The sequence below is a fragment of the Loxodonta africana genome, chromosome 4, assembly GCF_030014295.1.
Source record: "Loxodonta africana isolate mLoxAfr1 chromosome 4, mLoxAfr1.hap2, whole genome shotgun sequence".
Classification (NCBI taxonomy): Eukaryota; Metazoa; Chordata; class Mammalia; order Proboscidea; family Elephantidae; genus Loxodonta; species Loxodonta africana.
The window spans coordinates 133421234-133435347 of NC_087345.1; the positions used below are offsets into that span (position 1 = coordinate 133421234).

A 14114-nucleotide genomic window follows, 5' to 3' on the forward strand; every position below is an offset into this window, starting at 1 on the left:
GGAAAAGGGGATGTTTCTACCCCTTCCTCACTGCCCTTGCTTCTCTAAGAGCCAAGTCTGTAGGCCTGAGTTCACTGAGGTGGGAAGGAGGGTCTCAAAACAGACTGCTTTAGGGTTGCCCTGACACAGCAATTCCTGTTCAACATCTAGGTGTCATTCAAGAGTAAAGCAGGCCAGTGTCTCAGTGCAATTCAACTCCATTTTCTTCTGTCCACCCCCAAGCTACACTCCCCAGCCCCACTGTTACTGTCATCTCATCCTGGGCACTGAAACCCTGGCCATTCCCAGGCCAGGGCCTCTGGGTGGCTAAGGACAGGAAGGACAGGGTAAGTGGGAAAGCACAGAGTCATTATTCATCCTCCTCAACCTGTGATTTCCCATTACCCTTTTTTTTTTTTTTTTTTTTTGTAGGAACCTGGTACTCACAGCAACAGTCCCTACGAAAGTCCCTGGGGAAAGGGAGAATTCAGATCTGGATTTAGAAACCAAGCAGTCTGGGCCTTCAACCAAAGGCTTCCAGTCCCAAAAAATTCAGACCCATCTCCTTAGAGCTTCCCCAAGTAAGCCAGCAGGTGGCACCACCAACAGGGACTTCAAAACCAAAACTAAATTACAGTGGAAACTGAGATTTTTTTGTTTACTCAAAGAGTTCATTCCCCACAACATCCTCCCGGGAATGGTCCCCCCTCCTCCACCTCCAGTCATTCCCTCCGCCTTCCCTGCTCTGCACGACAGCTCTCTCCCTCAACACAGAGCGCGTGAAGACACTGACAGGAGAGGCGAGGATCTAAGCACAAGCCTTGAGAAATGTGAGTAAGGCTAATGGGGATCAAGGAGGGAGTGAGAAATCAAGGGGGAGAATCATGGGCACAGAAAGCCACCCCGCTCCCAAATTTTGACTCGGGAAGACAGGGCTACCCTTCTCCTCCCCATATACCATATCTATTCCAAGGTGCACTAGGGTGCACACACACAAACACAAACCCCTATCCCTCCTCAGAACAAAAGGAGACCTTAGACATGTGAGGGGATGGCCACATTCCCTGCCTTCCTCCAGGTCACCGCAGGGAGCAGCAAGACAAGGGGACCCACTCCACCCAGAAGGAGTATCCTCTGTGTGTGTTTCCCATACTCCACAGGCAGTTTCTCCCAGAGGCCTTTGCTAAGTCTTTGGGAGCCCTCTCAAAGCGCCATGACTGGAAACCCTCACCTCAATTAAACTGGCCCCAAGCCAGTCCTGTTCCAGGAAAGGGCCACATCTGGGAGGGGAGGGGAGTGATGAGGCAGGGGAGGAGGGTGGAGAGTGAAGTGAAAAGAGTGTGTTGACCGCTGTACTGGACTCTGCCCTGTGGAGGAACATCCAATGTCACAAGCTGCACAGACCGGCCTTCCCTCCACCCACCCCCACCTGGAACATTGAAGCAAGGTCTAGAAGGGACAGAGAGGAAAATGCTGAGTGTTGTAACCATACCATCCCCCGGCCTAGCCACTCTCCAAACAGCGAGGGAGCTGTACCCCTCCAGCCCTACAAATACCCTATTTCTTTTGGCAGGTGGCTCTCTTACCTCCTAGTGGTGCTCCTGTTCTGCAGGGTGGGAGGCTCCATCTTCATCACTCAGAAGCTTTTTGGGGAGGTGACTTCCCCTCTGTACCCCAAGCCTTACCCCAACAACTTGGAGACAACCACTGTGATCACAGTCCCCCAAGGATACAGGGTGAAGCTTGTCTTCTGGCAGTTTGACCTGGAGCCTTCTGAAGGCTGTTTCTATGACTATGTCAAGGTAGGGAGCAGGTTGGGGTGCAGAAGGGAGAGTAAGATGGGTTAGCATGCAATACAAGGTCTTGTGCTCTAACAGCCCCGTACAGCCCTCCCCACCCATGACAAGACCCAAGCTAGTAAAGCTGGTGGCCGAGTGGAGTTCTAAGGCTGGTTGATGTCATGAATGGGGCATCCACTGGTTTTAGAGACTCTCAGGGAGCACTGAGACGAGAAACGAAGAGAAGGAAGGTACAGGCCCCACTCTCAGGAAATTCACTGTCTATAAAAAAAAAATTGTGTCTGTAGGAGACAGAAAAATCTTCCCCACCTGCTTACTTGCTGAGAGTCTTTGGGAAACCACTGTGCCTCAGTTTCTCTCTTTCCGTGAAGAATACCACCATGGCTGCCTGTCTGAACAGGAACATGGGGAAGAGAAATGTGTGTGGTAGCAGCTTGAACATAGCCCTCATCAAGGACAGTGGGCTCAGTTCCTCACTTCTGTAGCAACCCGGGTACCTTTCCAGTCCCATCTTTCTATATCCAACAAAAATGACAGTTCAGATTCAGGATTTAAGTAGACCCTACAAATATCCAATAAATGCCATTCTCAGAAGGTTTTTCTGGAGGTTATGAGAGAGAAACATGAAAATGGCACATCTTCCTGGACCAGAGGATTTGGAAAGTTTGTTATTTTTTCTTTCGTTTTTGTCTTTTTTCTTGGAGGTGGGGAGGGCCTTGGTGGTAGGAGTAGAGAGGAGTAGAGTGGGATGGGAAAATGCCTTCTTCTTTTGAGGGATTGAGGAATCTGCGGGATAAAGAGTTAAGAGATGCTAGATTTGCTTGCTGATGTTAAGGCTGGTGAGTCTCAGAGGTTACCTTTAGCTGAACATATCAGGAGGCATGGCTGGGCATGAATGGTTTGAATAAGGTGAGGTAGAGTAAGAATGTAGAAAATAAAGCAGGCCAGTGCAGACACTAGGAAGAAAGGAAGGATAAAGGGTGGGTAGAGACAACCAGGATTCCAGCAGAAGAAGGAAATGAGAGGTGGTGGGAATGAAGGAATATCTGAAACGTGCTTACCAAAACCAAACCAAACCCACTGCCATAGAGTCGATTCCCACTCATAGCAACACTGTAAGACAGAGTAGAATTGCCCCATAGGGCTTCCAAGGCTGTGAATCTTTAAGGAAGCAGACTGCCACATCTTTCTCCTGCAGAGCAGCTGGTGGGTTTGAACCACTGACCTTTTGGTTAGCAGCAGAGCATTTTAACCACTGCACCACCAGAATCCTCAAAATGTGCTCAAGGGAGCACAAAAAGGAAGGGGTCATGTACCAGTCTCAGAATAATATATGAACAGTCAGTGGGAGACTCAAGGAGACAGATGAAAGTCACTTGGGGAAGTTTGCAACTGGCAGAGTGCAACAGACAGTGACCAGCTGGAAAACAGGATTCACTCTTGGGGACAAAAGAGAGGGAACCTTCATCAACCTCCCACTGGTACCCACTGACAGCACTTCTTCCTCCCGTTTGTCCTTCCTCCACCAGATCTCAGCCGACAAGAAGAACCTGGGGAGGTTCTGTGGGCAACTGGGTTCCCCACTGGGCAACCCCCCTGGGAAGAAGGAATTTCTGTCCCAAGGAAACAAGATGTTGCTGACCTTCCACACAGATTTCTCCAATGAGGAAAATGGGGCCATTATGTTCTACAAGGGCTTCCTAGCCTATTACCAAGCTGTGGGTGAGTGGTCCGAAGTGGAAGCCCTTTCTTCTGGTCTCAGTCATACTTAATGGGGGAAGGTAAAACAAAAGCTTAAATCCAAAGAAGCTGGAAGCCTGGTCTTCCTTGTCTTTCCCTCAAGAGAGCTTTTTTCCAGAAGTGACCTGCCAACTTGGGCTCTGTTCCCATTGGGTAGTTCCCAGGGGTCCAGGTGCCATGAGGCTGACTTTGTCTTTAGGCCTCTGGTGATTGACCCCTCTGAGACCAGAACCACCACAGAAGTCCCCTGATAGGAATCTAACGCTTCCTTCCTGAATCCTTTCCAGACCTCGATGAATGTGCTTCCCAGCTCAACTCTGTTGAGGAGGATCCCCAGCCCCGGTGCCAGCACCTGTGCCACAACTACATTGGTGGCTACTTCTGTTCCTGCCGTCCAGGCTATGAGCTTCAGACAGATGGGCATTCCTGCCAGGGTAAGGGCGGGTGGGTGTGGGAGGAAGGCAGGGACTGAGCAAAGGCTTGCTGGACCAGGTGGACAGCCTTCCTGTGACTCCTGCCCCGCTTTGTTCTTCCAGTGGATTGCAGCAGCGAACTGTACACAGAGCCATCTGGCTACATCGCCAGCATGGAGTACCCCCGGCCCTACCCCTCTGACCTGCGCTGCAACTACAGCATCCGGGTAGAGCGGGGCCTCACCGTCCACCTCAAGTTCCTGGAGCCCTTTGAAATTGATGACCACCAGCAAGTACACTGCCCCTATGACCAACTACAGGTACATCTTACCTCCTGAAAGACCCCTTCCTCTCTTTTCCATGCCCACTTGGTTTTTCTCTTACCTACTTCCTCAGGCCAATTGGGGACAGGAAGGACCAACATCACACATGGGCTAGACAAGTTCCCACCCAACTAGAACTGGGTCCTGGGAGTTCCTTTCCCCCTTAAGCTGAAAACACACATAAAGCAGGATTCCCACCACCACTACCATGACCCTGGCCACCAGGTGAATACCCAGTTGGCCTTGTGAGAAAATGTCCGAGTACGATCAATGACCCTCCTTCCTCCCCCACCAGATCTATGCCAATGGAAAGAGCATCGGCGAGTTCTGTGGGACACAGAGGCCCCCTGACCTTGACAGCAGTAGCAATGCCGTAGATTTGCTGTTCTTCACAGATGAGTCGGGGGACAGCCGGGGCTGGAAGCTGCACTACACCACCGAAAGTAAGTTTGTCTAGAGGCTTCCCTTGCCAGCCAGCAATGGGGCAGGATCAGGTGGAAAGAAGCAAAGACAAGAGACTCTGAGATAAACATACCCTCTGATCTGCCCAACAGTCATCAAGTGCCCCCAGCCCAAGGCACTAGACAAGTTCACCATCATCCAGGACCTGCAGCCTCAGTATCAGTTCCGTGACTACTTCATCGCCACCTGCAAGCAAGGCTACCAGCTCATGGAGGTGAGGGCCCTGGGCTGGGGAGAGAGAGCCAGCCCAGCATACAGGGAGTCATTCAGATGGGATAGGCCTACAGTGGCTTAGTCTCATCCCCAACTAGAATCATAGATGTTTGAGCTCAAAGGGTCACCTGTCCCACTGGTTCTCAACTTGGCTGCACATTGGAGACACTTAAGGAGTTTAAAAAATACTGATGTCTGGGTCTCCTGCTAGAGTTTCCGACTCCATTGGCCTGGAGCATAGCCTGGGCAACAGAATTATCTGAAGCTCCCCAGGTGATTCTAATATGCAAACAAGTTTGAGAACTACTGACCTAGTCCAATAATTCATTTTGGAATTAGGAGCTGAAAAGGCAGGGGTGGAGAAGAAGGCAAGGAATAACATGCTCAACATCACAGAGTAATTTTGCTGCACAACAGGGACTAGGACCCAAATCTCCTGCCTCTTGCTCCAGGGCTCTCTTATGAACGTTGGTAGTCTATTTCAGGCCCACCATCTTGTTCTCAGCTGTGCAGACTCAGGAAGGAACTCGGGTCTATCATTTGGCCAGTCCCACAAAAGCTGGGAAACTAGAACGCTAGTTTTGAAAGCATACAATTAGAGTTATCCCTGGCCATGGACCCAGGATTGAACACCTCCACCTTGTTTAATAGATCCTCTTGGAAGACTAATCAGAATCAAAGAAGAGACTTGTAGTATGTCTTTAAGTGGTAGTTAATTCATTCAACAAATATTTTAAGTGTCTACTAAGTGCCACGCTGTGTTCTAGATGCTGGAGGTACAGTATAAAAAAACACATATGTTCACACATTCTTAATGGAGTTGACATTTGAATGTCTCATCAAGCCAAGTTAGCCTGTTGAATTGCTCCTTACTACAGGATGCTTCGAGCTGCACCATGAAGACCAGGCGTCCTGGTCCCAGAAGGCTGAGGACTAACAAACTCCTTGCTCCTTTTCCTATGCCACCATCACATATATAATTTAAAGCAAGTCACATAGTTTATCTCACATTACTTACATTTTGCTCAAACATTCTAGTTCTCATAGACATTCTCTTTCAGCCTTCTCTAGGGCTTATTCTCTGGGATGATTTTCAGTCTTAATAAAAACTCATTCATATTGTCCAATTACTTTTCATTCCAGACAGTGCCATTTTTTCTCCCTGTCCCTGATATCTACTTGGCTAAAATAGCTCTTAGTCCATACCATCATCACAAGCATCCTTGGAAGGGGCTAGAGGCACTAGTATTTTGGGAATGGCCTGTGCCCTTAAGAAAACTGTAATATAGGAAAGCTAAAGTGATACAGGCGTAGACTGGCAGGACATTCCAGAGGGAGAGAAACATGGCTCTGATTCAGAGCAGGGTCTTTTGTTTCCATACGGAAGACACATAACCTGTCTTGGTTTTTTTGTTTGTTTGTTTTAATTACAAATTGTGTTCAGCTAGACCTCAGTGGAAGCAGGCAAGAGTCTAGAGAGAAGATTATTGGGTCTAATAATTATCCCTTGCTTGGTGTGTCACTCAGTGCTCCCGTCTGTAAATCTGCTTGGAGAGGGCTGGCTGGGGAGAAGGACACACCCATAGGGGAGCTGAGATCTGCGAGCTTGAGGGAAGTCTTTGCATTCCCTACTGTTCCTGTGTGGCTAAGAATAGGGAGGGGGCCACAGTGCCCCTTTCACTAACGGTACCTCTACCTCTGTTCTCAAACAGGGGAATAAGGCGCTGCTGTCCTTCACGGCTGTTTGCCAGGATGATGGCACATGGCATCGTGCCATGCCCAAGTGCAAGAGTAAGTTACAACTCAGGGATGTGTCCATCCCTGAGGATCTCTCAGGCCCAGCCTTGGGGATCTAGGCTGAGAAAGGAAGATGGGGGCAGGGCCCAATCTGATCCTCTTCCCAGGAGACACCATCACCTATTTTCCTTCAAAGCCTATGGCCCATCTCAGGAACAAGTGAGTCTTTATCTCAGCAGACTCTTCTACCCAGAACTGAATTTCACTCTGTTGAATTCCCATCCATCTCAAGTGCTCTCCCCACTGATCATGTTTCTCTAAGGTTCTTAACCTGTAACCTGTTCTATGGACAGGCAACTCACATTCCCCTGCTGAGGTTCCAGTACAGTCACATTCACTCTCATATAACTCTGTGTTCTCTCCAAGTCAAGGATTGTGGGCTGCCCCGAAGCCTGCCTAATGGGAACTTCAATTACATCACCACAAAGGAGGTCAACACCTACCAGGCTTCTATCCAGTACTCCTGCCATGAACCGTATTACAAGATGCAGACCAGGGCTCAAAGCAGTGAGTCCACACAAGGTAGGGGCCATTGAAAATGGCAGTCTTCCATCTTCTCAAGACATCCTCTGAGATTTCTTCTCAATTCCTAATCCCTAGGGAATATGTATTAGTGTATTTAGCCAGGACACTGGCTTTAGAAGCCTAAACTACAATGCAGCAGGCATCTAGTAGAGTTGAAGAAGGAGGCACCTGAGTGGATACAAAGAAAGATCTGAATCTCATAAATAGTTTTGCATTACCACCACCATCATCTTTACCAACAACACAACTACCATCACCATCACCACCACCGTTACCACCACCATTACCACTATCCCCACAACCATCCCACCACTAACACCAATAACAACATCACCACCACCACTAGCAGCACAATCACCACCATTACTTCCACCACCATCACCACTGTCACCACCACCAGAACAATGTCAATGGGACTGCCAGCACCATTCTCAGGCAATTCTATTGTAATTTCTTGCATTTAGGTTTACTAGCTTACTCTCAAACTCATCAAGGGATATCTTTAAAATCTTTTTTAAGATAAGAAATTACATACATTGTGTAGTTGAAACAAGTGAACAAAGGAAAAAATATGGGGTATATATGGTATTGGTTAAGAGCTGGGCTTTGGACTTAGACAACCCTCTTTGTTCTGGCACTTAGAAGTTACTTGACCTTGTAAAAATTATTTCTTTCTTCACCTACAAAATGAAGCTAATAATACATACCTCAGAATGTCGGTGTGGATATTAAATGAGATCATGCAGATAGTGCTTAGCATCGAGCATGGCATATAGTCAGCCATCAGAAAATGTTAGCTACTATTATAATCTCACTACCAAAATGCAAGCACTGATAAGATTTTGCCATGTTTTTTCAAGTTTTTATGTCTACTTTCATGAAAAAGGATCACATCTAACATAGTTATGTATTCATATATATGTATGGAACTTCTTAACACTTTCAATAGTCTATCCTTGTATATTTGTACTTTCCACTTTGATCCTTGTCCATGTTCATTCCTTATCTGCCATCTCCTTGTACAATACACTCAGTGCTGTACATTGAATTTTCTTACCCATCACCTTCCTGGTCAATCATATCCTTCTTTCCCCTCAGGGTTGTATACCTGCACAGCCCAGGGCATTTGGAAGAATGAACAGACAGGAGAAAAGATTCCTCGGTGTTTGCCAGGTGAATGGAAACTTCCTGGGGCCATCCTCAATGTCTTAGAAGAAATATGGCACAGTGAAAGGAGACAAAGGGGGGAGAAAAGTCAAAGATAGAGATGTGGAGTAAGGAAAAGGGAGAATAGAAAGTCTCAGGAGAAAGGGAGAGGGGGTGCAGAGAACTGGGCTCAACCCTGACATTCTGGTATTCTCACTGAACAAACAGGAAGTCTGCTTTCTCCCCTAAAAAAAGAGCAAGGAAAATGTAGGAAAGAATAAACAAGAACAAGAGAAGAGGTTGACAACAGACCAAAGAATCAAGTGTGGGAACTGGAGGAGAGAGAGGGGCCAAGGCCAAGAAGAAAGGATGAGAGGGGAACTGAATGACCACAGAGAGGGAGGAGGCACAACACCGTGAGCTGACCTGTCTTTTCCTTTCCTGTCTCTCCTCTCCAGTATGTGGGAAACCAGTCAACCCTGTGGAACAGAAGCAGCGTATCATCGGAGGGCAAAGGGCCCAGCTGGGCAACTTCCCCTGGCAGGCATTCACCAACATCCACGGGCGAGGTGGGGGAGCCCTGCTGGGTGACCGCTGGATCCTCACGGCTGCCCACACCCTCTACCCCAAGGAACACGACTCACAAAGCAATGCCACTGTGGATGTGTTCCTGGGCCACACAAGTGTGGAAGAGATCACAAAACTGGGAAACCACCCCATCCGCAGGGTCAGCATCCACCCAGACTACCGTCAGGATGAATCCAACAATTTTGAGGGCGACATAGCCCTTCTGGAGCTGGAAAATAGTGTCACTCTGGGCCCCAACCTCCTCCCCATCTGCCTGCCCGACAATGAGACCTTCTATGACAATGGCCTCCTGGGCTATGTCAGTGGTTTTGGGATAACGGCGGAGAGGCTTGCTTCTCACCTCAGATTTGTCCGTCTGCCCGTAGCTAGGCGAGAGGCGTGTGAGAAATGGCTCCAGGAAAAGAGGAGGAACGATGTGTTTTCTCAAAGTATGTTCTGTGCTGGGGACCCCAGTCTAAAGCAGGATTCCTGCCAGGGGGACAGTGGAGGGGTCTTTGCTGTGAAAGATCCAAACACTGATCGCTGGGTGGCCACAGGCATTGTATCCTGGGGCATCGGGTGCAGCAAGGGGTATGGCTTCTACACCAAGTTACTCAACTATGTGGACTGGATCAAGAAAGAGATGGAGGAGGAGAGCTGAGCCCAGGATTCAGTAGGTCTGAATCCAGAAAGCAGTGTGTAGAAAAGAATTATCCAACCAATTGTTGATAACCACTAAGAGCCCATATTAAAATCACTGATGCAGAAATACACTGTGTGAAATACTCTCTTTTCTAAAATCTCATCCACATCCTTTGCCTGAAACAATGCAAAGGGCACCTTTTCTCCCTCCAAGGATTCCAGAGGACATATTTTTACAATCTCTAGTTATCGTTTTCCTTTTCCATTCTTATCCCACTGGGTGGTTGAATAAAACTCTTTCTCCAAATAAAAATTTATGAGAAATTCCAGTGTATTAAATAAATAAACCAGTTTATCAGTTGCCATCAGGTCAACTCCGACTCATGGTGACCCCGTGTGTGTCAGAGTAGAATTGTTCTCTAGAGGATTTTCAATGGCTGATTTTTCAGTAGATTGTCAGGCCTTTATTCCGAGTCGCCTCTGGGTGGTCTCAAACCACCAACCCTTCAGTTTGCAGCCAAGTGCATTAACCGTTTGAACCACCCAGGGACTCCAAACTAGCAAAAGTGGCATTCAATTAATATACAAATATTTAATAAGGCCATATTTAAAATATTTACTTAGGAAGACAATGAGAATAACTCAGTTTATACACACGTTTACAATTAGGGTCAGGAATAACAATTTATTTCAGTATTTTGTTTTGATCGTACAATATGAAGAAAATTCTGATTTTCTCATATACATAGTTGTAAATATAACAATTGTTATATTGTTAACTGCTCACCTTCCAAACTCTAAATATTCATTAAGAGAGGAGTGCTATGAAATTTTTGTTTCCAATTTTAATCACTAACGATATTTTTAAATAACTTGTATTCCTTAACATACATGAAAAGGTCAGGGAAAGACTCAGACTTTGAAACAAGCATTGCAAACATTTACAACAGAATGTTCTCATGATGTTATTGCACAACTGATTGTTCAGGACTTATTTGAACAACTTTACAAGAGCCAACACACACAGGTCTGAATTTAAGAAGACCAGAGTTCAAACCTTTCCAAGTAATGGCAAGTTTAAAAGTCTAAAAGCAGGTCCACAATCCCTTATCAGAAACCCTCAGGGCCAAGTGCCTTTTAATATTCAATATTTTTACAGATTTTAGAAATGTAATATGCTGCTATGTAATGTCTTTCCCCTGTAATAAAGCAGATGGATAATTCTTCAGAAAAAATATTCACATTAAGTAAAATAAAGACTACAAACAGCTGCCCATCAGTTCAGGTCAGGTTTGCCACTAAATAAGTTTTGGAGCCAAACTTATAAAAACATTTTTAGAGCATTTTGGATTTCCTGATTGTGGACCTGCGTATGCAGAAATGATAGAAGAAAACATTTTCTTATGGTCTACACAAAAGCATACATAAATGGTGTGTAATATATTTGAAGAGTGTAGTTTTCTTACAGTTTTTTTTAATGGGCAGAACTTTGTTAGAAACGAGGTGCCTCCAGGATTCCACTGGAAATGGAAGTGGAGGCAATGGAGGTGTTAAAAAAAGACAGAAAAACCTCGAACTGTATTATTTCTAAGGTCCCTGGCAATGTTAAGATTCTGAGCACCTTATCCTCATTATAATCCACAGCTGTTTCGACTACACAAGTCCCTAGAGAGTCAGACGGCTCTTCTAAATCCCCTGTTCCCACCCCCCTTTCCCAAAGACATGTGTCTTCTCCTTCACACACACTGGAGTAGAAAGATAAGGTTAAAAAAAAAAAAAAAACTTTTTGAAAGCAGTTATTCAAACAAAAACTTATGTACTGTTCACAGTAGCCAAAAGGTAGAAACAGCCCAAATGAGTGGATAAACAAATTGTAGTATATACATATGTCTTAGTCATCTAGTGCTGCTGTAACAGAAATACCACAACTGGATGGCTTTAACAAAGAGAAATTTATTCTCTTACAGTCTAGTAGGTTACAAGGCCAAATTTAGGGCACCAGCTCCAGGGAAAGTTTTTCTGTCTCTGTGGGCTCTGGAGGAAGGTCCTTGTCATCAACCTTCCTTTGGTCTGAGAGCTTCTCAGCTCAGGAAGCTCCAGTCCAAAGGACAAGCTCTGCTCTTAGTGCTGCTTTCTTGGTGGTATGAGGTCCCCCTGTTTCTCTGCTCACTTCTCTCTTTTATATCTCAAAAGAGATTGGCTCAAGACACAATCCAATCTTATAGATTGAGTCCTGCCTCCAATCCCACCTCATTAATATCATAGAGGTAGGATTTATAGCACATAGGAAAATCGCATCAGATGACAAAATGGTGGCCAATCACACAATACTGGGAATCATGGCCTAGCCAGATGGATGTACATATTTTTGGGGGACATAATTCAATCCACGACAACATACAATGAATATTATTATTCAGCTATAAAAAAGGAATGAGGTACTAATACATGCCACAAAGTAGAACTGGAGAGGCGGAGCCAAGATGGCGGAATAGACAGACACTTCTGTCAAGCCCTCTTTACAACAAAGACCCGAAAAAACAAGTGAAAGGAGTATATTTGTGACAAGCTGGGAGCCCAGAGCATCAAAGGCAAGCTTAGACAGCGAACTGAGGGGCAAGGGAAGGAAGAGACCATTCAGAAGCGGAGAGGAGTTGCTGGACCTGAATCGCAGGGAGCCCTCAGGCACCATTCCTGGAGTGGCTGCCGCAGCGGCAGCAGCAACAGCAGGCTGGTCCTAGAGTTTGGCCACAGTTTCCTCAGGGAGAAGCAGCCAGCCACACAGCCCACTCACACCTCCGGAACCTGAGCAGAAGGGCGCTCTCAGCAAAAGCTAAGTACTTGCGTATATTTTACCATGCCCCACCCCAACCCCAACCCCAACCCAGCTTCAGCGGCTGAATCCCTAGGCCTGAGATAGACCCTGGTGAGCACCTGGAGCCGTCCTCCCAGCCTGGGGAAGGAAAAAATTTCCAACTGGGAGGAAAAGACAATTTGTTAGCTCCATTAACTGGGGGAGCTCAGGACAGAAGCGGCTCCTGTCCAGGCATAAACCGTCCGGGGACCTTGAGCACCTTTCCTTTCTGCAAGGACCTGTGTGGGCCTATTTCGAGAGAATAGGCCCTTGTTGGCAAGCTCCAACCATTTCACAGTGCGGTGGAGAGGTCGGTGTTTGACGTTTGACATTGCTTTGCCTATTAAACAAGGTTCTCACCTACCCACAACAGGGACCTCAGGACTGGTGGCTCCACTTGGGTCTCCCAGCCACCTGCGACAGGGGCCCAGGGATAACTGGTACCTCCCAGTCCTTACAACAAAATCTTTGGGTGCCCACGGTCCCTCTGAAGAGCCCACCCACCAGCACGCTTTACAGAACAGAGAGGCGTTTTCCTCAGAGACACTTGGGGGTCGGTTCTCAGCCCCCTGCCTTGTTCAGAGCATTACCCCCTGCTGCAATCAGATATGGGTATATATGCCAATCACCACTGCCCCCCCAAGACTGTGGGACAGAGCCTGTACCACACACTTGATATCAGCTACCTGGAAACCTGAGCTGAATTCATAAAAGAAAACTGAATGGACTCCTAGACTGATATACCTGATAACAGCTCTAGCCAGCTGGGGACAGGACACCAGAGCTCCACAGGTGAAAATAATCAAGCTAGCTCACTCAAGCAACCCATAGGGGTATACCAGAACAAAACAAAGCAGGCAGATACGACACAGTAAGCAAGCATAAACTAATACAATAACTTATAGATGGCTCAGAGACAACAGTCAATATCAAGTCACATAAACAGTCCATGATCACCTCAACAGGCTCTCAAAACAAAGAATCCAGGGATCTTTTAGATGAAAGTGCATTCCTGGAACTACCAGATGCAGAACGCAAAAGTTGAATATACAGAACCCTTCAAGACATCAGGAAGAGAATGAGGCAATATGCAGAACAAGCCAAGGAACACACAGATAAAGCAACTGAAGAACTCAGAAAGATTATTCAGGAACATAATGAAAAGTTTAATAAGCTGGAAAAATCCATAGACAGACAGCAATCAGAAATTCAGAAGATTAACAACAAAATTACAGAATTAGATAACTCAATAGAAAGTCAGAGGAGCAAAACTGAGCAAGTAGAAGCTAGAATTTCTGAACTCAAAGATAAATCACTTGGCACTTATATATTTGAAGAAAAATCAGATAAAAGAATTTAAAAAAATGAAGAAACCTTAAGAATCATGTGGGACTCTATCAAGAGAAATAACCTACGAGTGATTGGAGTACCAGAACAGGGAGGGGTAATAGAAAATACAGAGAAAATTGTTGAGGATTTGTTGGCAGAAAACTTCCCTGATATTGTGAAAGATGAGAAGATATCTATGAAGGTGAAATGAAGACATTTCCAGATAACCACAAGTTGAGGGAATTCCTAAAAACCAAACCAAAACTACAAGAAATACTAAAGGGAGTTCTTTGGTTAGAAAATCAATAATATCAGGTATCGAACC

General features: G+C 46.1%; 1 protein-coding gene across 1 annotated transcript; it reads left to right on the forward strand.

Annotated features, from left to right (window-relative positions):
- The first annotated feature begins 623 nt into the window (after positions 1-623).
- C1R (complement C1r) lies at positions 624-9823 on the forward strand. Its single transcript, XM_010602642.3, has 11 exons — positions 624-809; positions 1553-1781; positions 3308-3500; positions 3806-3952; positions 4055-4251; positions 4550-4697; positions 4809-4930; positions 6642-6720; positions 7093-7248; positions 8350-8424; positions 8856-9823. Coding segments are annotated over exons 1-11 (2118 nt in total). The 5' UTR covers positions 624-807; the 3' UTR covers positions 9626-9823.
- The last annotated feature ends 4291 nt before the right edge of the window (positions 9824-14114 follow it).

Coding starts and splice junctions, on each gene's coding strand:
- C1R (XM_010602642.3), top strand. Junction 4,252..4,549: donor GCCCCTATGACCAACTACAG/GTACATCTTACC, acceptor CTCCCCCACCAG/ATCTATGCCAATGGAAAGAG. Junction 7,249..8,349: donor AAGCAGTGAGTCCACACAAG/GTAGGGGCCATT, acceptor CTTTCCCCTCAG/GGTTGTATACCTGCACAGCC.